Raw genomic sequence first — 20,409 nt, 5'->3', positions numbered from 1 at the left:
CACTGGCTCCTTGGTCTTCTCATTTCTCCACCCCTCACCCCAGTGATTAATGTAATGCCAGGAGGAAAAGGTTTACTGTTTTGGAAAGGTTGTTAATACTTTTTGTTTGGATGAGTAAATGAATAATCTTTCTCTCTATAATTTAGTAATTATAAGCTGGAATAAGCTCAGTCCCCTTTTCTATCACCAGTGCTAATCCCTCCTTTGTCCATTCTTGTTAATACCTGCAATTGTACTCCTATTTGTTTTTAAGAACTAGGAAGAAACTGGGTCCTGCTTCTTATTTTTCAGGCTATATGCTTTTAGTATCTGTTGATTCTGCTAGGTTGTACAGTTATTTGTGTGTAATAGCCTCTTCCATAGCAATATGCAGCAGAAAATCCCTTTGACAAGACATAGCAAGCTTAATTGAGTCATGACGTATGCCATCAAGTAGCTTCCAGTGAGGCAAAAAGTCCTTCTTCTAAGGTAGCATATGCTTTCACCCAGTTTCAACATGACTATCTCACATAACTAAGGAAATTACTTTCTTCATTTGTGAAAAGTTACAGAAAGGTATGGAGTTAATATTTGATTGAGCTAATTAAATTTTAAAGAGGTATGTGCTTTACCAGACTTTCTTCCTCCTTAGATTTAGTGAAACCTATTTTTTAAAAATCTGAGCATTAAATTACAGGTCAATTTTTTTAATTTTTTTATTCTATTGTTTAATCATTCCCTAATGAGAATCCCAAATCAATTCTTGTTAAATTTTCATTTTATTTTAAATGTCACACAATAAGTATTAATAGAAACTATAATGTTAAGATAGTATTTCTGATTCTCTCCCATTGACTTTGCAGCCTGACGCCATTCCAAATACTGACATTACTTTTAATGTTTTCAGGACATATGCTGTTAGGGCTTTCAGCACTAGTAGTAGGTTATCAGGAGACATTAGTTAATTTGTGAACCTTCATCTGAATATCCTTCAGATACCCATGGGATCTGGGTGATATTATAACTCCAATGTCAGCCTGAAAAGTAACATCAGTAATGGGTACCATCCTTACTTACTCCCCAATGCAGCAATAAGGCAAGGAAAAGGAGATTGTAAACCATTGATTTGAACCATATAAATGGTTTGTGCTGTTATATTTGTCCCCAAAGTCAAATTTACCTAACACATAATACAAGTAGTCCCATTCAACTGCATCAAAGGACTTCTTTGCATCTAATAAAACTGTTGCTATTGGTTCCAATTTTCTCTTTGTATTCCAGATGAGTTGCATCACCCTATGCAGATCATCTGATGCTTATCTTCCAGGTATAAAGCCTTCTTGGATGAGGGCCTATGAGATTTGTGATTACTTTATTTAGTCATATAGCAAGTGTTCCGGTACCTATTATTTTACACCTACTCACATTGTATAAAAGGATATTTTTCACAATACTGCTAAGGGAGTAACATGCAATCTTGAAGATGAGGCTATAAGGATACGTATAATAGGATAAAGGACTATAGGCCGCCTTGATTTCAAACCACAGATAATATCAAATGCTTTAAAAATTCAGTATAAACCATTTAAATGCATTACATTTATTCATAGTCTATTTCTGAAACTAGTAGCTATTCAGTGTGCTGAAGGCAGAGAGAAGTTAATGTGTTGGTAAGCAACCGAAACTTTTATAAAGCTATTTTGAAAGTAACTCAATGCCACAGAAAGTAATATCAATTACTACTTGCTTTTCAATTGACATTGCAAGGCTGCTCCAAATTTCTATCCTTCAGTTGAGCATCTGCAAAGAAAAGGAAGGCACAGAGCACCTCTATGGGAGATTTCTGGGAATTGCAATCACAAGAAGTAGTTTAGAACACACATGGAAATACTGCAGTTTTTTTCCTCCCAAGAATTGATTAACCCTTCAATGCTCTGTGACTAAAGAACTACATACAAGTGAAAACCTGAGTGATGGAGAATAAGGGAGGGCCAGCTGGTAATCTTGGGGGTTCCTATAATCTCTATCTTGTGAGACAGTATAGTATAGGGAGAAGGACCTGGTCTTTGGAGCTAGTTTTAATCTTGGCTCCACTCTTTACTTACCAGTGTAGCCTTGGCAAGCTACAAACAGCACTGAGCTAGGGTTTTCTCATTCACAAAATGTGGTTATAATACTCACATAAGTTGTTTTAAAGATCAAAAAAGATAACATATGTATAAAAAACTTAATCAAATACTTAATGCTCCATAAATGCCAGCTGTTTCATTATAATTAATGTTAAAAATAAAGGTATATATGTATCTATATTTGCATTTTCCAGTAATCATAGGAAGGTCGAATCCAATGGCATATGAGTATTCAGATTGGCTTCGTGGCAGCATGTTGGAAAAATAATGACATTCAACAAAGTGTACTGTGAAAATTTACTTTGTGATTAACCTACACAGAATAAATGCACTTTTTAATCTACAATATCCGAAGACAAGGTTTTTATTTTTTTAATTGTTTTAAAGATTTTATTTCTTTGAGAGGGAAAGACAGAGATAATGAGCAGGGAGGAGAGGGAGAAGCAGGCTCCCACTGAGCAGGGAGGCCAACATGGGGCTCAATTCGTGGACCCTGGGATCACAACCTGAGCCGAAGACAGACGCTTAACCCACTGAGCTACTCAGGTGCCCCGTGAAGACAAGGTTTTAAACTGAAAAAACCAACAAATACAAACTTAAATAAATAAGTAAATAAATACATTCTCCATTTTCATTAATTTTCTGTATTAATCCAGTATATTTCATTGAGTCCAAGAGATCCAGCTTTTTCTCTTCCAGCTATAAGAAACTGATTATATATGCTTGAAAAAAAAAAAGTTCAGGAGAAAAGAGTCTCTAGTTTAAATATGCAGAATATAGTAAACAAATTCAAAAGGATTCAGCTTCAGCAGAATTTTCTATTTCCATAGTCAGTTTATTTTTTTTTAAGTTAATTTCCAAACAGATATTCTCTTTTGAAGTAAGCTACATAATTTTTCTTAATAGTTGGGAAAGTACCTTTGGCCTCCAAGTGAAGCAATTTCTAGAGAAAACACATGATCCAAACCTGAAGCTCAAACCCTAAGTAGATATACTGAAATGTATACAATATTCCCAGGATATATGTAAACAAGGAGAGCCACATAGTAAATGGTATTGGGTTTTGGTAATAGTATAATCCACTCTCATTAGGCATCTCCCTCTTGTGCATTAATACGTGACATCATACTCATATAATATTTCATAACGGAGTGAAATAAAAAGCCCCTCCAGATTGCAACTGTAATATAATCAGATTCTGTAGTGCTCATTATGACTGCAATTATGTAACAAAACTCTCCAAATATAGTTCAGTTATTGCAGTTATTAATCATTCTGGTTTTGTTTCAAGTACTTGCTTTATAGCCTGCTGGATAGACTCCATTATTCTACAAGCTGAATGTCGAAAGTCAAACTTGTGCACGTGAATCTGCTGTTCTAACAGCCTTTCAACATAATTTACCCTTTCAATTTGTATTTGTGAATACAAAAAAAAGTGGAGAAATAAAGTTGGTGTCAATAGAGTCACTGACCTTTGCAGTAAACAGAAGATAGTCCTTAGTGGAAAACAACGTGGCAAATAAGAAATCTATTTTCTAGAACTAGAAATAATGCCGCTTAAGAAGTAAGTCCCAGAATACTAATCAGTTCTTATGGGAAAAGGTGGGGGGTGGGATTCTGAAAGAATCTGTATATTTGATAAGGAGAAAAATTATAAAAGGACAGCCAAACGTGCATTTTTAAAGATTCAAAGCACCAACATCATGGATAAAATGTATTCCTAAACATAAAACATATGCATAAAACTATATATTCTGATTAATTTAACTACAAAATGCCAACTAAAAGACAGCAGATTTATTATACAGAACAAACACCATCTTCAACACCTGAAACCAGTGCTACAGATATATTTCCAGGAAGAAAATACTACTGTAAAATTCTCAAGCCTATATTCTGAGATGCCAAGTATTAAGTAAATAGGATTCCAAACAGACCCAGGGAAAATGACTCCATCATTATTTAAATGTTAACACCTAGAGAACCCAGAAAAATAAATATAATAATACACTGACATGGCTTACAAAATGCATATCACCAAATTCACGTAGTCCATGATTTTCACCAAATTCACGTAGTCCATGATTTCTTCAATTTGGCTACATACATTGGGCCCCAGGCTTTGCCCTTATCTGGAATCACCAAGAGTCCACATTCCTGGCCAGTGGGAGCAAATGTGAAGTCTTGGGAGCAAGTCTTTGCCATTTCCTTAATGTCCACAGGCATGATGTTCGTGTAGGAGTTTAAAATTTCACAGATGACATCTTGATTTTCTGCCTTGGAAAGTGTGCATGTAGAGTACACAAGTAACCCGCCAGGGCGTAAGGCCTTAATTGCAGACCTGTGTGTAATCAGGAAAATGGAGAAGTTTGGTTAGATGCAGGAAAAGGAAACTATGAGGTCAGAGGGCAAGGAAGCTTACTATTGAAACTAACCTTACCGTGACTTAGGCTGCAAAAACTCTGTTTTCTAGCCTTACAACTCTTTCTTTCTAATATATCCCTGGATGACTCCAAAAATGATAATCAGATCAAACAACATGGGAAAAACAGAGAATCTGTTTGGCTGGTTCTTTGTTTTGTTTTTTAAGGATAGTAGGATGGGGGGTAGAACATGATTAATGGGTTTGTCTTTGAATATACTGAGTGGTACCAATGAGTAGGTGGGAAGAAAACATCTGAACTTCAAGAAAGGAGTTAGGATTCAGTGATAGCTGAAGTCATGGGAGTAAATAGGATTTCCCCAGAAAAGACCAAGAAAGTAAGTGGACTAAAGACAGACACTAAGAGAATACCTATATCTAAAGGGAGACAAAACTCAGAAAGGAAATAACGAAGGCTTCACCTGATGACAGTGTAGCTTCGGGAAAAGATGGAAAGAAAGGTGTTTTTGTTTGTTTGTCTGTTTTGGCTTGGTTTTTTGTTTTTTCTTAGGGGAAGACTTGAACATATTTGTAAATGCAGATTCAGGAGAAGAACAGATCTATGGCTACAGACAGCAAATGGAGGAGTTAGCTTCAGAAAGAAGAGGTTCCAGCACTTCATCTGAAAAAACATGGCAGCATGAATAGGGAACCAAAATGTTTTAAGGTAAATAAAAGTTCAAGATAGAAAGAAAGCCTTGATAATAAGAGTGCAGTGGGAGACAAGGTAATCTACTGAGAGAGAAAACTAGAAAAGTTTTAGTCCTGCTGCTGTGGTGATAACCCCTGAGTAATTACTACTCAGGGTTTTTTGGTTTGTCTGTTTTTTTAAGAATCATGTTCTAAAACCTCCACTGGATTTCAGTATACAGACAGCCCCATGTCTCCCATCTGTATTTTAACAACCTAGAGCACATGCCAATAACGGAGATTTATAATGAAGATACACATCATCAAAATAAGTTCACATTTTATTCCCTATGTTCAATTATTAAAGGACTGAAGAGTCCTAATTCAAGACAAACTGATCACAAAGTCTTCCTTCCTCAAAGATCCTTAGACATCTTGAAACATAAAGTGAAAAATATATACATGTATTTTTTAAGTACTAACTCAAAACAATAACATAAATAGGATAGAATTATTAACTAATAACAGATTTCAACCCATTTGTGAAAGATGATATGCAGACGGAGGAGTGGCAACAGCATCATGAGAGTAGAGAGAGCCTCTCATGGTGAGGACAACAGCCACAGAGGACGTAACTTGACCTGGGGAACTAGAGGAGTTTGGGAACTGGAAATGCCAGATACAATGTGATGGGAGTAAAAAGTGAAAACAAGGATATTCATTCAGAGCATGCGTAAGAAACCATGGATTCCATACTACCATATATGGCAAGTCAGGTAGTCAGGTAAAAAGTCTGGAAGGTTTTTATCTAAAAAAGTTGAATAAATTATTTGGGGAGACCTAAGTCAGCCACTGTCATTATTTGCCCCCCGAAACCAAAGTCCTCCGCATTCTACCTTGAAGGGAGCCATGAGATTAAGTGCCAGCTCATCACAAAGTGACATCACTAGGCACAAACTCCCACCCCTAAAATAAATCTCCGAGTGTTTTATTGTCCCATTAAATAAAAATGTACAACCAAGGATTGCCAGATAATTTGGGGCGAGAAATGCTTAGGCAATGTGTAAGAGTAAGAACAAAATAAACAAAAAAATGGCCTACGAAGAAACAGAAAATTCAGAAAATAAGAGACATATAATAAGACCTACTAAATACAACAACATCAGCAAAGATATAGCACCCATAAAACAATAAAAGAATGCCATGGAATAGGACCAAGAAAAGGGCTCATACGAGTTAAATATATGTTTAACAAAATAAATAATATTTTGTAGAAGTGTTTAGAAGTTAAGGTTGAAGAAATCATCCAAAAAAGTAGAAAAACAGATTGACTAAAAATGAGACACGTAAGATCAATCAAGTAGGTCCAAATTTCAATTAACATGAGTACAGGGAAGGTAATATAGAGGACTGGAACTGGGGGGACACTAAATCAATGAAATAATAAGAGAATTTTCCAGGGATAAAAGGAGTGTCCCAGATGAAAGAATTCATCAAGAGGCTAGAACACCCTTTATTATCTATTGAGCATCTATCATGTTGCTGGGCATTGTTCTAAATGTTAGGTATATATTAAAATAGAACAACAACAACAAAAAACTCCTTGCCTACATGAAGCTAACATTCTGGCTGGGGGAGACAGAATATAAAAAAAATAATAATATTGACAGTAAGTCATGAGCTAAATTGTGTCCTCCTCCCCTCCCCGAATTCATTTGCTGAATCCTAACCCCCAGTACTTCAGAATCTGATGGTATTTGGAAAATAGGATCTTTAAAGAGGTAATTAAGTTAAAATGAAGTGGGCCCTACTCTAATATAACTGGTGTCCTTGTAAGAAGGGGAAATTTGGACACACAGTTACAGAGGGAAGACCGTATGAAGACACAGGGAGACAACAGGTATCTACCAGCCAACCAGAGGCCTGAAGAAACCAACCCTGGGAACCTTGGTATCAGACTTCTAACCTCCAGAACTGTGAGAAAATAAACTTCTGTGATTTAAGGCACTCAGTCTCTGGCAATTTAATACAAAGTATATACACACCAAAAGACAACTTGTGTGTATGTGTAAACATATACATATACACACATAAATATATATATACACATACACGCGCACACACACACACACACGTATGTATGTGTGTATTTTTTCCTTACCAGACAATCCTCCTTCCAATTCTCTGAAAACACTGACTGCACGTCCAACAATTTAATGCAATTCTAACACTATTCACCTGGAGCTAGCATCAAATCCTACAGGTTAAGGGCTAAGCCCTACAAGGCTGCCCCCCAGAAGCCAATTGGAAGTTTAGGCCTCTGGTACTTCCAACCGAACTGCCATAAATTAACCCCTGTCCTTGGGTTCAACAATTGGCTAGAAGGGCTCTCAGAATTCAGGAAAAGAGTTTACTTACTAGATTACTGATTTATTATAAAAAGATACAATTCAGGAATAGCCAGATGGAATGCATAAAACAAAGTATGGGAAAAGAGGTGCAGACTTGCTGTACCCTTTCCAGGCATGCCACCCTCTCAGCACCTCCTCACCAACCTGGAAGGCCCCCAAATCCCTTCAGTTAGGGTTTTTAATGGAGGCTTCACTAAGTAGGCATAACTGATTAAAACATTAGCCATTGGTGATTTAACTCATTCTCTCTGAAGGGGGAGGCAGAGGGGAGGGGTGCTGAAATCTCCAACCCTCTAATCCCACGGCTGGTTCCCCTGACACCCTTAGAGGCTTTTCAAAAGCCACCTCATTAACATATACTAAGATGTGGTTGAGAAAAGTTTCTTATCAGTAACAAACGTTGCTCTTTTCATATTAACAAAAAGCAAATATTATAATAAAAGATGTTCCTATCCCTCTTATCACTTAGGAAATTACAAGGGTTTTAGCTAGCCTGTATCCAGCAAAAAGACCAAATATATCTTTACAACATCACAGTTTACATATATATATATTTTTTACTTAGTGATAGATTTATGAAGAAAATTAAATCAAGGTAACAGGATTAGAAGAGCTTGGATGGTGGGGGCAGGGAGTCAGATTACAGTGTTACATGGGGTAGTTAGAATAGGATGACATTTGAACAAAGACCTGAGGAAGTAAGGAAGTGGCCATGCAGATATCTGAGGGAAGAGCATTTCACACAAAAGGAATAGCCAGTGCAATGACCCTGAGGCATGTTCAAGGAAAGAAGAGCCAGTGTGGCTGGAGCAAGGTGGGGGGGGGGCAGAATGAGATGAGATCAGAGAGCCATAAGGAAGGGGTGTAGAAAGTCTTATATTAACACTGTAAGCACTTCAATCTTATAATGAATGAAAAACATCCATACTTAGATGCATTATTATTAACTTTAAAATTTCAAGAACAAAGATGCTAAATGCCCTCGGAAAGAAAAATGGGTCACCAATAAAGCTCCAGGGAACAGACTGGGATCAATGGCATAGCTCACTAGAAATCCTGGAAAAAAAAAAGCAATTTAAAGTGGATGCTATTTACTGCCAAACTGTCAAATAAATATATAGGAGAAATACAGAAATGTTCAGATATCTGATACTCAGAAATGTTACCTCTAGGAAAATGAGGAGGTAAATCAAGAAAGGGGAGAAATGTGATACTGAATGTAGTAAATGTAACATAGGAAAGCAGTGGAGGAAGGGAAATCCCAGAATGATAACTACGCAGAAGCCCCAGAGGTAACTACTCCAGATTAGAATGAGAGGGATATCTTTAGAAGGAAGTGAGCAGGGATAGAAGAGATGAAATGCCTGAAAAGTGAGAAAACCTTGAAGATTTGGCATATGCAACTGGGCTGGGGCTGGGGGAAGGGAGAAAAAGAGGAGAAAGAGATTTTCCCATCAAATTTGACTGTAGGAACATTGTCCTTTCAGCACTTGATCATAACACCGAACCAAGAGAAAAGGAAATGCAATTCTAAAGTATCAGTTCATTCTGCAGTGAACAATATTTACAGAATTAAACAATATATACTGATTATTGGCCTTCAATGTTCAGAATCATTCCACAGACTGATCTTAGTAATGCTTCAGAACAGATCTGTACATCTCAGAAAGAACACTGTGGACCGGACAGTAAAGGTGCTGTTGTAAGCCACCATGAAGTGGGGAGGGAGAAATGGAAGGCAGGGTGGGACTGCAAATATTCTTATATCACAAAAAGAGAAACCAAGAGATACTGGCCTCATTATTTCAAAAAAGAATAAAGTTGGAAGTGTGTTCAGAGACCCATTCCACTACTAACAGAATAAGAAGGTAAATCTAAGCATGCAGTGCTAAGTTTCTTTTTTTTTTTTTTAAAGATTTTATTTATTTATTTGACAGAGATAGAGACAGCCAGCGAGAGAGGGAACACAAGCAGGGGGAGTGGGAGAGGAAGAAGCAGACTCATAGCAGAGGAGCCTGATGTGGGGCTCGATCCCATAACGTCGGGATCACGCCCTGAGCTGAAGGCAGACGCTTAACCGCTGTGCCACCCAGGTGCCAGTGCTAAGTTTCTGAACCGAGTGAGGGAGAAACTGAGGATAGGGTAAGAACTCAGGGTGCAAGTGGGGTGAAGAGGTAAAGGAGGCACAGATGAGAGAAGCCCTAGCAAGAAGTCAGTAGTCAATGTCTAAAGTTGATAAATTAAAAAATAAAGGATAAACACACTAGCTGGAAGTTTGGGAGTAACATGCAGAATAGGTAAAGAACAGAAATAATTAGAAGTGGTTGCCTATGAGGAATGAGACTAGGGAAAGAGGGGGGAGTGGTAGGAGTAAATCTCTTTTAACTAAAAGTTCGTTTATATTTTCAATTTTTACCCATATGATGTATTTCTATGATAACACAAATTAAAGAGGAGCTATGACAGTAAGATAAATATCAAAAATGTTCCCACAGACAAAATGTTCCCAGTTAATTTTTGTTTTTGTTTTTTTACTCTTAAGGGATTAACTCTCTAGAAAACCTATTCCCTGAGGTTCCAGCTAACTAAAATTTTATGGTATTCGGAATTTCTAGTCTCTCATGTATTCATTCATTGTAAAAAATATTTGGGGAAGTGCCTACCACTGAAGGCCAACTTAACCTTCAGTGTTTGCTGGCAGTCTCTAAAAAATTTTTTTAATATGTATTTTACTTTTCACTGTCCCCTAAATATTCCCCCACAAAAACAAAAAAAGGCTCCTATCTAGACACCAGAGATATGAACCATTCATGGGTTCACATTTGTGAATAGCCTGTGGTAGGAAGAATAATGGCCCCCCAAAGTTGGCCATATCCTGATCTTCAATACCTTTAAACATGTCACATTACATGGCAAAAGGATATTTAAAGATGTGATTAAATTAAGGAATTTGAGATAGGAACACTAAATTGGATTATCTGAGTTTGCTCAATGTAATCCCAAAGATCCTTACACATCGAAAAGGGAAGCAGGAGAGCAGAGAAAGAGGTGATGACTGAAGCTAAGGCGGGAGTGACAGGATTGCTGGCCAAAGACCAAAGCCAAGGAATGTAAGCAGGTTCTGGAAACCAGTAAAGGTAAGGAAACAATTCTTCACCGTAGTCCCTTTGGGCTGCTATAACAAAAATACCATAGACTGGGTGGCTTAAATAATAAACATTTATTTCTCACAGGTCTGAAGGCTGGAAAGTCCAAGATCAAGGTACCAGCAGGTTTCCTGTCTGGTGAGGACCTGCTTCCTGGCTCACTGATGGCCCTTGGGTCCTCACACGGCAGAAGGGGTGAGGGTGCTCTCTCGGGTCTCTTTTATAAGGGCACTGATCCCATTCATAAGGACTCCACCCTCATAATCTAATCACCCTCCAAAGGCCTACCATCTAAAACCATCACCTTTACAATTAGGATTTTTACATATAAATTTTGGGAGGATACAAACATCCAGTCTATAGTACTCACCTAGAGCATCCGGAAGGAACTGCAGCTCGGCCAGGGCCTTGGTTTTGAACTTAGAACTTCCAGAAGTGTAATAACCTTGTGCTACTTTAAGCCACTAACTTTGTTGTAATTTGTTATAGCAGCAGTAAGAAATTAATACACACCTGGTGATGGCTTTCTTTTTTTTTTTTTTTTTTACAGCTAACATACTAAGGCATCAGAAGATTTACTGAAATTGTTAAGTTTATACTCATTTTGGATCATTTTCTAACTATAGCAATGGGATAAGATTTCCTTTAGAAAACTTAGATTACTGTGTAGGGGATGTACGCAGTTTGAATACAGCTTTTTTAAATCCCCTCTAAAAGGACTTATTTTGCTCCTACTGCCACAATTAGCAAAGCCAATAATCAAATAAGTACAATTCTTTCTTATTACATTTACACAAAAGTACACAGAAGCCTCATCATTCACAAAAAATACGTTCCTGGCTTGATGGAAATTTAAATTAATTTCTACAATGTTGGCTAATTCTCCTGGTTTGTTTTCATTCCAACATTCATAATTTATGTTTCTAAAATTAGGTTGGTATAACTTAACTGGTCACATTAATTTCTGAACAAGAAAATTGTGTATGGCAACACAAACGCTTTTTTACAAACTGGGTTAATCTCAACACCCTAGTGCAAAATGTTAGGGATTCCTGTCAAATGGCTGTTGTTTGGCTGCTGATGACTGTTGTTTAAACACCATTTTTTGTCCTTTTGCTTGTAGTAGTTATAGATTTCAAAAATACCATAACTTTGTATTCACAGATCAAGGAAAATAGGCATGTGAAGAAAATTCACTCCCAGGGTTCAACTAGCTGAGAATTATTAGAAAGTACAAAGATATCTTTATAATTAGCATTTATCAATACATATAATAGTTTCTTCACTTTTGACACATAAATAGCAATAGATACTTAATTTTAGTTAAGGCTAGAGTATTTAACAACTCTATAGATTAGTTCAATGATTTAAAAACCAATACTTCTGGTATTGGCATCCCAATAAATTAAAAGATAATTTAGTATGTGTTTTATAATATACTAAGTGAAGGGGCGCCTGGGTGGCTCAGTTGTTAGGCGTCTGCCTTCGGCTCAGGGCGTGATCCCAGGGTTCTGGGATCGAGCCCCATATCGGGCTCCTCTGCTGGGAGCCTGCTTCTTCCTCTCCCACTCCCCCTGCTTGTGTTCCCTCTCTCGCTGGCTGTCTCTGTCTCTGTCAAATAAATAAATAAAATCTTTAAAAAATATATATATATATAATATGCTAAGTGAAAATTAACACATTTCTAAAATATAAGTATGCAAATATATACTACTTTGCCTACTGCAGTAGAGTCTAAGATAAATCATCTGCTTCCACAATTTAGGCATACTTTGAAACAGCCCCTAAGAACCAAGTAATTATTATTTCATCCAAATCATAAGAAGACTATATATATATATTCTTAGAACAGTTAGACAGGAGAGTGTGAGAAGGGTGTGATGCTTCAGGACAGAAATGATTACAATCAGAATAGAAGAAAGATACTGCTTAGTAGGTCTTAACAAACCCAGTAAGAAATTTAAAATTCTGGAGAGGGAAAAAAAACATTTAGAAGTCATAGAGACTTGAATAATACAAGTAAAGTGGCAAAGTTGTGGTCACAACCATATAAAAATGTAAGTCAGGACTAGAGAAGAAAAATAAGACGTGTTGGAAGGCAAAAAGGGTTCTCTCTATACTTATGTAAATTTCTATACCATGCAAAATCCTTTTTTTTTTTTTTTTTTAAATAATAGGAAAGAAAACTAAACAACCAAGCAACATCCATTTTGGCATAATGGTATCCTCTGCTAAATTTCTCCAAATGAGCTGTGGCCCCTTGGCTTCTCGATGGCCATAAATTTCATAGTTTAACAAGAACCTGAGTAATAGGATATTTTTCACCTACGCTATAACACTAACTATACTACATGAAATTACAACAAACCAAGTTGTATTAAGACTGGCATTATTTCCCATTGAATTATAACAGATGTGAGAGAGATGGTCAGCAGAGCTTTCTAATCATACTGCCAGCAGAAGTCAGAAAAAGATGTCACAACTAACTACAACAGATAGAGCAAAAGTATTACTTTGATCAGATTAGGTGGAAGGCTAACCTAATACTTTAATTGAAATAGAAACTAGTAGACATTATTTTCTGTTTTATATATTATTGAATACACAATGGCTAACTATAATGCAGAACCAGGGGAAGTACTTCCAAAGGAAGCAGATTTACCACATCATACAATACCTCTATCATTAACTGAAACATATATTCCCCTCCGAAACCCTACCTAAGTCATGATCAGGCTTAACCCTACTTTAAATTTGAAACAGGATTCTATCTCACAACACTGCTGTAGGAAATAAAGCTGGTGTTGATTAATAGTGCAGCATAAAATAAAGTAGGAAATGGTTTTACCTCAAGTATCCCTAATAGAAAAAGAATGATGACTTTCTTTGCCACAGAACTTAACGCTAGATAGCCTGTTGCTTTACGGCAGGTATTGGCTATACAAATTTCTCCAAATCTTTGGTTGTCTTTCAGCATATTATGAAATAGGCTGACATGCATTTTGTGCTTGAGCCACCTATTAATGAAGCAGCTAAAAACAATACATATTCTAAAAAAAGAAATCATTAAATAGAATAAAATGTTAAATTAAATTTTCCCATTTACAAACAGAAAACCTTGGTTGATTTCTGGCAGTTCACAGAGTAGATCTGAATGATACTTCAGGTCTACTACCACTTACATGCTTTTGTGAAATCCAAAAGCTCTGCAACCTACAGTTTTTTTTCCTTAAGTTTGTGGCAGACGCATTTGCCCTCAAAATCTGACCTAAACTGATGTGAGGCTATTTATGGTCAAGACTTAGCCCATGTGATATAACTATTCAGAGGTTTTGTTGAAAACACATTAATGTTTGATGACAGGGTGCTGCCTCAGACCGTACTGGGGGAAGGGGGTGATGTATTATACCAAATAGCTATACTTCATTACCTTTTTAAAGTCCAAAAAAATCAGAATTCTGAAACATATCTAGCCTCAAACATTTTGAATAAGATTTTGGGCTGGTATTTTAGATTCAAATGAGTTACAATGCAAAGTTACATAAAATATATTGTCTTATATTTACATGATTAAACTAGCCACATAGTTAACTGATAAAAGCCTAATTTAATTACTTTTATTTTATTTTATTTTTTTTAAAGATTTTATTTATTTATTCGATAGAGAGACAGCCAGCGAGAGAGGGAACACAATCAGGGGGAGTGGGAGAGGAGGAAGCAAGCTCCCAGGGGAGGAGCCTCATGTGGGGCTTGATCCCATAACGCTGGGATCACGCTGTGAGACGAAGGCAGAAGCTTAACAACTGCGCTACCCAGGCGCCCCTAAATCTTAACTTTAAAAAGCACCAGCTAGGTAAATCTGCAGTCTATATGCAGGAATTCATCAGTGTTTTCCTATTCCAATCCAGAGTAAGCAAAAATCTGGATTGTTTTGTGTTCTCTCAATATACCAAGGATTCCTACTTCCCCCCAAAAAGTGTTTTGATTTGTATGTTTGTATTTTTAATTTTGTTTATTTATTTATTTTGTATTTTTTAAAGAACACTTTGTACAATCAATAATAAAGCCCTTTTTTTCAGGAGTGTATTTTGTCATTTTGTTCAGGGCTTTTCCCTGAATTTCTCCACCCTTGAAAGACCTGCTCAAAGAAAAACAGAGAATTAAGCCCTCGGAGCCATTTAAGGTACTGGCTTAGAAATAATGAGAGTAGATGCTGGCATTCCCAGCACAAGAAGGGAGACCACCTTTACATTTCCAGCCTGGTCCACAGTTTTCCAACTATCAAGAAGTAAAGTATAATGGTCGAGGGGAAAAAAAAAATGATTATCTGGCCTTAATGCCTTGAAGAAAAAAAAGGTATTATTACCTTAATGAAAACAAGTTCAATGACCTTAAAAAACTAAAAAAAGAAAAGGGGAAAAAAAAAACCCAAAACAGAAAACAAACTAAAACATCTTGGAACCCTGGCAGCTATCAAGGTTCTAAAGTAAAGGTATTTCAAACTTAACCAAAATTGAAAACATGTTGCAGGGCGTCCTGTTGTTCCTAAGGTTAATCCTTGAATCTCAGAAAATGTTATTAAAACAGCTATTAAAACAACCTAACACATTTTTAAAATATAAATCCCATTTTTCTGGTCTATTCTTTTGGTCCTTGATTAGAAATTTGGCATTCTGTTAGGAGGGTCAGTGTTAATTAGATCACTAAATTTAACTGTTTTCTGCATTTAAAAAGATTGAACCAAACTGCAGAAGAAAACAATCAGCACAGCAATAGTGCCATCTTTTGACCAAAACAGAAAGTGATTCTTTCCCCCTTCACTTCCCTCATGATTTACTATCAGGAAGGAGATAAACAACATCTTTTTATGTCTTCCTTGAAACATGTTTGAAGTTATAGTCACTGTCCTGCCTACAACAACTTCTGGCGGAGAAGTAAAGCAATCATAGATGTCTATACTTTTGAAAAATTAAGATTACAGCTAAACATTAATGTGATTAATATATTTATTCTCCATCTTTCCTCAAGTCCCTTCTATCAACATTAAAGTATTAAGGCAATAGCTACCTTTTCTCCAGATGTAAATATGGGGAAGCAATCAAGTGAAATAGACTTAAGGATTCCTTTATTGACACAATATTCTCAACCTTGTTCCCTTCATCTTAGAAACTCTAGTATTAAACATTTTTTTAAAAACCAAGTAAGACTACAGTAACTTTAAAAATTTAAAATGGGCATAAGAGCATCAATCCTGCAATTGGTCCCCTGTAATCGTTTAATATTCAATTAGTATTTCAGAGATTTTATAAAGGCTACTTTATAAAGTTACTTTCAACTTACATAGAAAAGAAGAACATTTATATAATTAATGTGAAAGATGTATGAAAACTACTGGCAGTCTTTGTATTGTATTACTACTCAAATGACAAACTAAATCCCAAACTGAAAAGGTTAAATGCTTCCAGAGGACACGGCACACACAGCACATGTTCCTCCAGGAAGAAATTTTTACTTTTTCTTTTGAATAAAACAGAAGATTCCTAAATCAATGGGAATATGGATTTGGTCCAGGAATCAAATGAGATGCAATGCCTATATTAGCCAAGTGAAGGACAAGCAATCTAATTAGTCATGTTACCTTATGTTTATTTAGTACTTAATCTAAAAAGCACCTCACACATGGAGTCTTAATAAAACCTTATGAGGTGCACAGGGTAAATAGTCTGACCCAATTTATCAAATGGAGGGTCACAAAGACTCAGCGACTTACTCAAAGTTGCACAGCTAATTAATGCAGCACAAAGACTGCCACCCTAATCTAATACCAGGAAGAGGACTGCAAGCTTTACCACTGCTACATACCCTGAAGCAAATGTTACCACTGCTAATATAAGTATGGAATCTAGGGCAATAAAACAGAGGATGACACATGCGTACATTTTATCATCCTAACTGTCCCAAATATTCACTGAAGGTAAGGAGTAACTATATATTTCCAGGACCTTTAACATAAAGAAAATAAGAATTAATTGGTCTTAGGGTTTCAGGACACTAAGAATTAACGGGTCTTAATAGGTCTCGGGACGCTATAATCCGAGAATCTTGGCTACCTGGCTCCTTTTATAGAACATACAATCTTCACGTATTCAGGTGATATAGCACAGAATGTATGATGAGGTAAATGAAAGCGAATACCTCAGGCTGAGACATAATCTGAACCACTTAATTACAGACTGACATCTAAATCATAGTTTTAAAGAATTTTAACAAACTACACTTGACTGTTAGAACCTCTGAGAGCCTCCATTAAAATTCCAAATAACTTGGAGTAATTCAGTAATTATTCCAAATTCCTTAACGAAATTTAGTTTCCATTAACTTTGAATATGTTTCCTCAGAAGCTTGTTGATAAAATGAGTACAAAACCAGCCTAAAAGGTTCATTTTCAGCCTTCATCTAACTATATTATTTGATTCTGTCATTCACCCTCAACCTCGAGAAACATTCTCCCACCCCGTGGCTTCCTGGACGCTACTCTTCCTTTGTTCACACCTCCTTCTCTGAAGTTCCCTTTTAGCCTCCTTAACCACCTTTCCTCTTCTTCCTGTCCATTAAACATCACTCTTCCGGAGAGTTTTATCCTTTTCTTTTCTTTTTTTTTAAGATTTTAAGATTTTAAGATTTTAAATAATCTCTCCACCCAGGGTGGAACTCAAACCTACTCTGAGATCAAGAGTCCTATACTCTACCAACTGAGCCAGCCAGGTGCCCCTCCTTGTTTTTTTTTTCTTTTTTCCTTTTTTTATTTTTTTAAGATTTTATTTATTTGAAAAGGAGAGAGAGGGAGACAGCATGAGCAGGGAGGAGAAGGAGAAGCAGTTTCCCTGTGAGCAGGGAGTCCGACGCAGGGCTCGATCCCAGGACCCTGAGATCATGACCTGAGCCGAAGGCAGATGCTTAACCGACTGAGCCACCCAGGTGCCCTGTTTATTTATTTTTTTTCCTAAAGTTGGGTGTTTTACATGTTATCTCATTCAATCTTTCAATTATATTTCTAGACATTATTATTCCCACTTTGCAGATGAGAAAACCAAGGCAAGAGAGTTAAGCAACTGCTACAAGGCCACTCAGTAAATATCCAAACCAAGAATCAAATCCAGACAATAGAGCTCTACAGCTCATGCTGTTAACCAAGGTGTTATCCTTGACATTTTCTTTTCCTTCCCACTCCAGAGCCAATCAATCACCAAGTTCTATTAATTCTCCATTGAAATTATCTTGCAAATCTAACCACATGTCCCTATTTCCCTATCATTTACTTCATTAAGGACTTTGTCATCTAATTCTTGACTATTGTAAAATTTTTCAAATTGGTTTTCTTGCTAAAGGATTTTCTTGTAAATCTTTTTTGCATCCTCCAATGTTATCTGATCAAGGGATTTCCAACTTGTGGCAAACACTTCTAATTGTTCCTCAATACCAGTTCTCACTTCCTTCTGTAGTAATGCAGTTTTTAATTGGGTATAGCTAAGGCTAATTTTGCAAACTGCCTTTCACTAAAGGTAGTCATATGACTAAGTCTAACCCATGAGATGTGAGTAGAAGTAATATGAGGTATGTTCTTTTGTTCCTTCCTACTGCTGCAATGCAGGTTAAACAGCAAGAGCTGGAATAGCCACAGTGGATCATGAGGTAGAAGAAAGCTGTGGCCTGGATTCCTGACGATTGTGGAGCTGATTGCCAGAACAACCCTGAGAAACCTAGTCAGGCTTTTACTTAAGACACTATTATTTTGAGTCTATTTCTTTCTGTTATATTAAAAGAAAAATTATTTTCACTTACTCTGAATTTGGCACCAAATGTGGACTTGCTTTAGCAGCATCTAAAATGTAGAACTGGCTTAGGAAGCAAGCAATAGAAGGAATATTCAAACAAATAACTACTGGCTAGAAAGCCAGTGACTATTAATTTTATGTGTCAACTTGACTGGGCCATTGTGCCTAGATATTTGGTCAAACAGTATTCTGGATGTCTCTGTGGTGGTATTTTTGGATAAAATTAAATTTACATCAGTGAACTTTGAGTAAAGCAGAATGCGCTCCATAATATGTTTGGGTCTCATCCAGTCAGTGAGGCTTGAACAGAACAGAAACTGACCTCCCTTGAACAGGAATTCTACCAACTGGTATTATTCAGACTTGAACCACAACATCAAAACTTCTCTGGATCTCCAGTGTGCTCACTCATCCTATAGAATTTGAATTTGCCAGCCTCCAAAATCATGACCCAGTTGCTTTAAAAAATCCCTCTTTCTGTATATATACACACATTCTATGCTTCTCTGGAGAACCCAGATTAATATAGCCAGTAACCCTTATTATGCCATGGGATAACATTAAATAAAATCATTGTTTATGGTATCTTGGAAGATAGACCACATGCTAAACAAAGCTTATATAACTCTAAGGTGACTGACTAGAAGAAAATCTCAAAATGTTAGTGCATGTTAATGAGAGAAGGATCAGCAAAGATCCTAGGATTTGGAAGAAGAGATGGAAGGAATACAGCTCTGCTAAAGAAGGCTCTGCCTGTGGATTATAATCTAAGTCAACAAAGAATTCAATAATTTGGGCCTTGTTAGGGTTGAAAAAGTGAACAGATTCTGTGCCCCAAAGTAAAGCAGTGATAAAAAGGTATCCCTGAAGAGGCAGCTCTTACAGAGATAAGACAGTGGCCTCAAGCCTTGCTCAAGCACTTCTAAGTAACGTTCTTATCCAGATAGTGGGATTTAGTCCCAAACTAAAGATGTTTCTTTCACACCTCATTCAACAAAATGGAACAAACTTCTGATATACACAATATGAATAAATTTCAAAAACGTTATACTGAGAAAAATTCCAGATAAAAAAGAATATGTGTTGTTTGATTACATTTTCATAGTTTGAGAACGGGCAAAGCTAATCTATAGTAAGAAAAGTCAGAACAGTGGTTGCCTTTGGTGAGAGGAGCAAATGGATTCTAAGGAAGCACCAGGAATCCTTCTCGGGTGATAGAAATGTTCTATATTTTGATAGGCTGTGGGTTACAAATGTCTTTGTAACTATCAAAATTCCCCGAAACACACATATGGCCTAGTGTACACACACATCATTACAGATCCAGTGGTTCAACTTTTAGGTGGGATGGGGGGTAGCTCCTCCAGCAATCATGGGATCTTCCTTCAGCTTCTCTGAATTCTAGACCATGTTCCTATGTAGCTCCATAATGAAATGCACCAGCTGTTCTGCAGACCACCCACATCATTGAGATCTGATGCTTAGAGGTCATAGGAGACCTATACAGGTTCTGGTGATAGAAAGACGTGGTTCCTGTCCTTCTGGGTTGTAGCTTGTCTTTGTTCTCCTCCACTTTGTGACCTGGTTACTAGCCCTGGCTAACTTCAGGTCCCACACCAGAAGTAGGGGCACAATTATATACAACTTTTATAGATTTTTAAACCAGCTCCCATGATTCAGTAAGATCTAATTCCTATAAGATCCTTTACATCACTTACAGAGATTCTTCTCTGACTAAACCCTGTCAGTCAGTAATACCTCTACTCCTTGTAGAATGAGAAAATGTGTGTAATTAACTCTCAAACCAAGGAGTTAAAATTCATTCTTTGCCTCATCTTTCTAGATGTTTAGCAAGTT

The 20,409-nt window shown here is 36.7% G+C and overlaps 1 protein-coding gene across 1 annotated transcript in view; it reads right to left on the bottom strand.

Annotated features, from left to right (window-relative positions):
• Window positions 1-2,922: 2,922 nt before the first annotated feature.
• NSUN3 (NOP2/Sun RNA methyltransferase 3) overlaps window positions 2,923-20,409 on the bottom strand; it is a 61,671-nt gene continuing 44,184 nt past the window's right edge. The window contains exon 6 of the mRNA XM_002929315.4: window positions 2,923-4,449. Coding sequence (XP_002929361.1) covers window positions 4,179-4,449 — 271 coding nt within the window. The 3' untranslated portion in view covers window positions 2,923-4,178. The remainder of the gene's footprint in view (window positions 4,450-20,409) is intronic.

This window comes from Ailuropoda melanoleuca, chromosome 1, assembly GCF_002007445.2.
Source record: "Ailuropoda melanoleuca isolate Jingjing chromosome 1, ASM200744v2, whole genome shotgun sequence".
NCBI lineage: Eukaryota > Metazoa > Chordata > Mammalia > Carnivora > Ursidae > Ailuropoda > Ailuropoda melanoleuca.
This window is presented reverse-complemented; position numbering and strand designations above follow the sequence as displayed.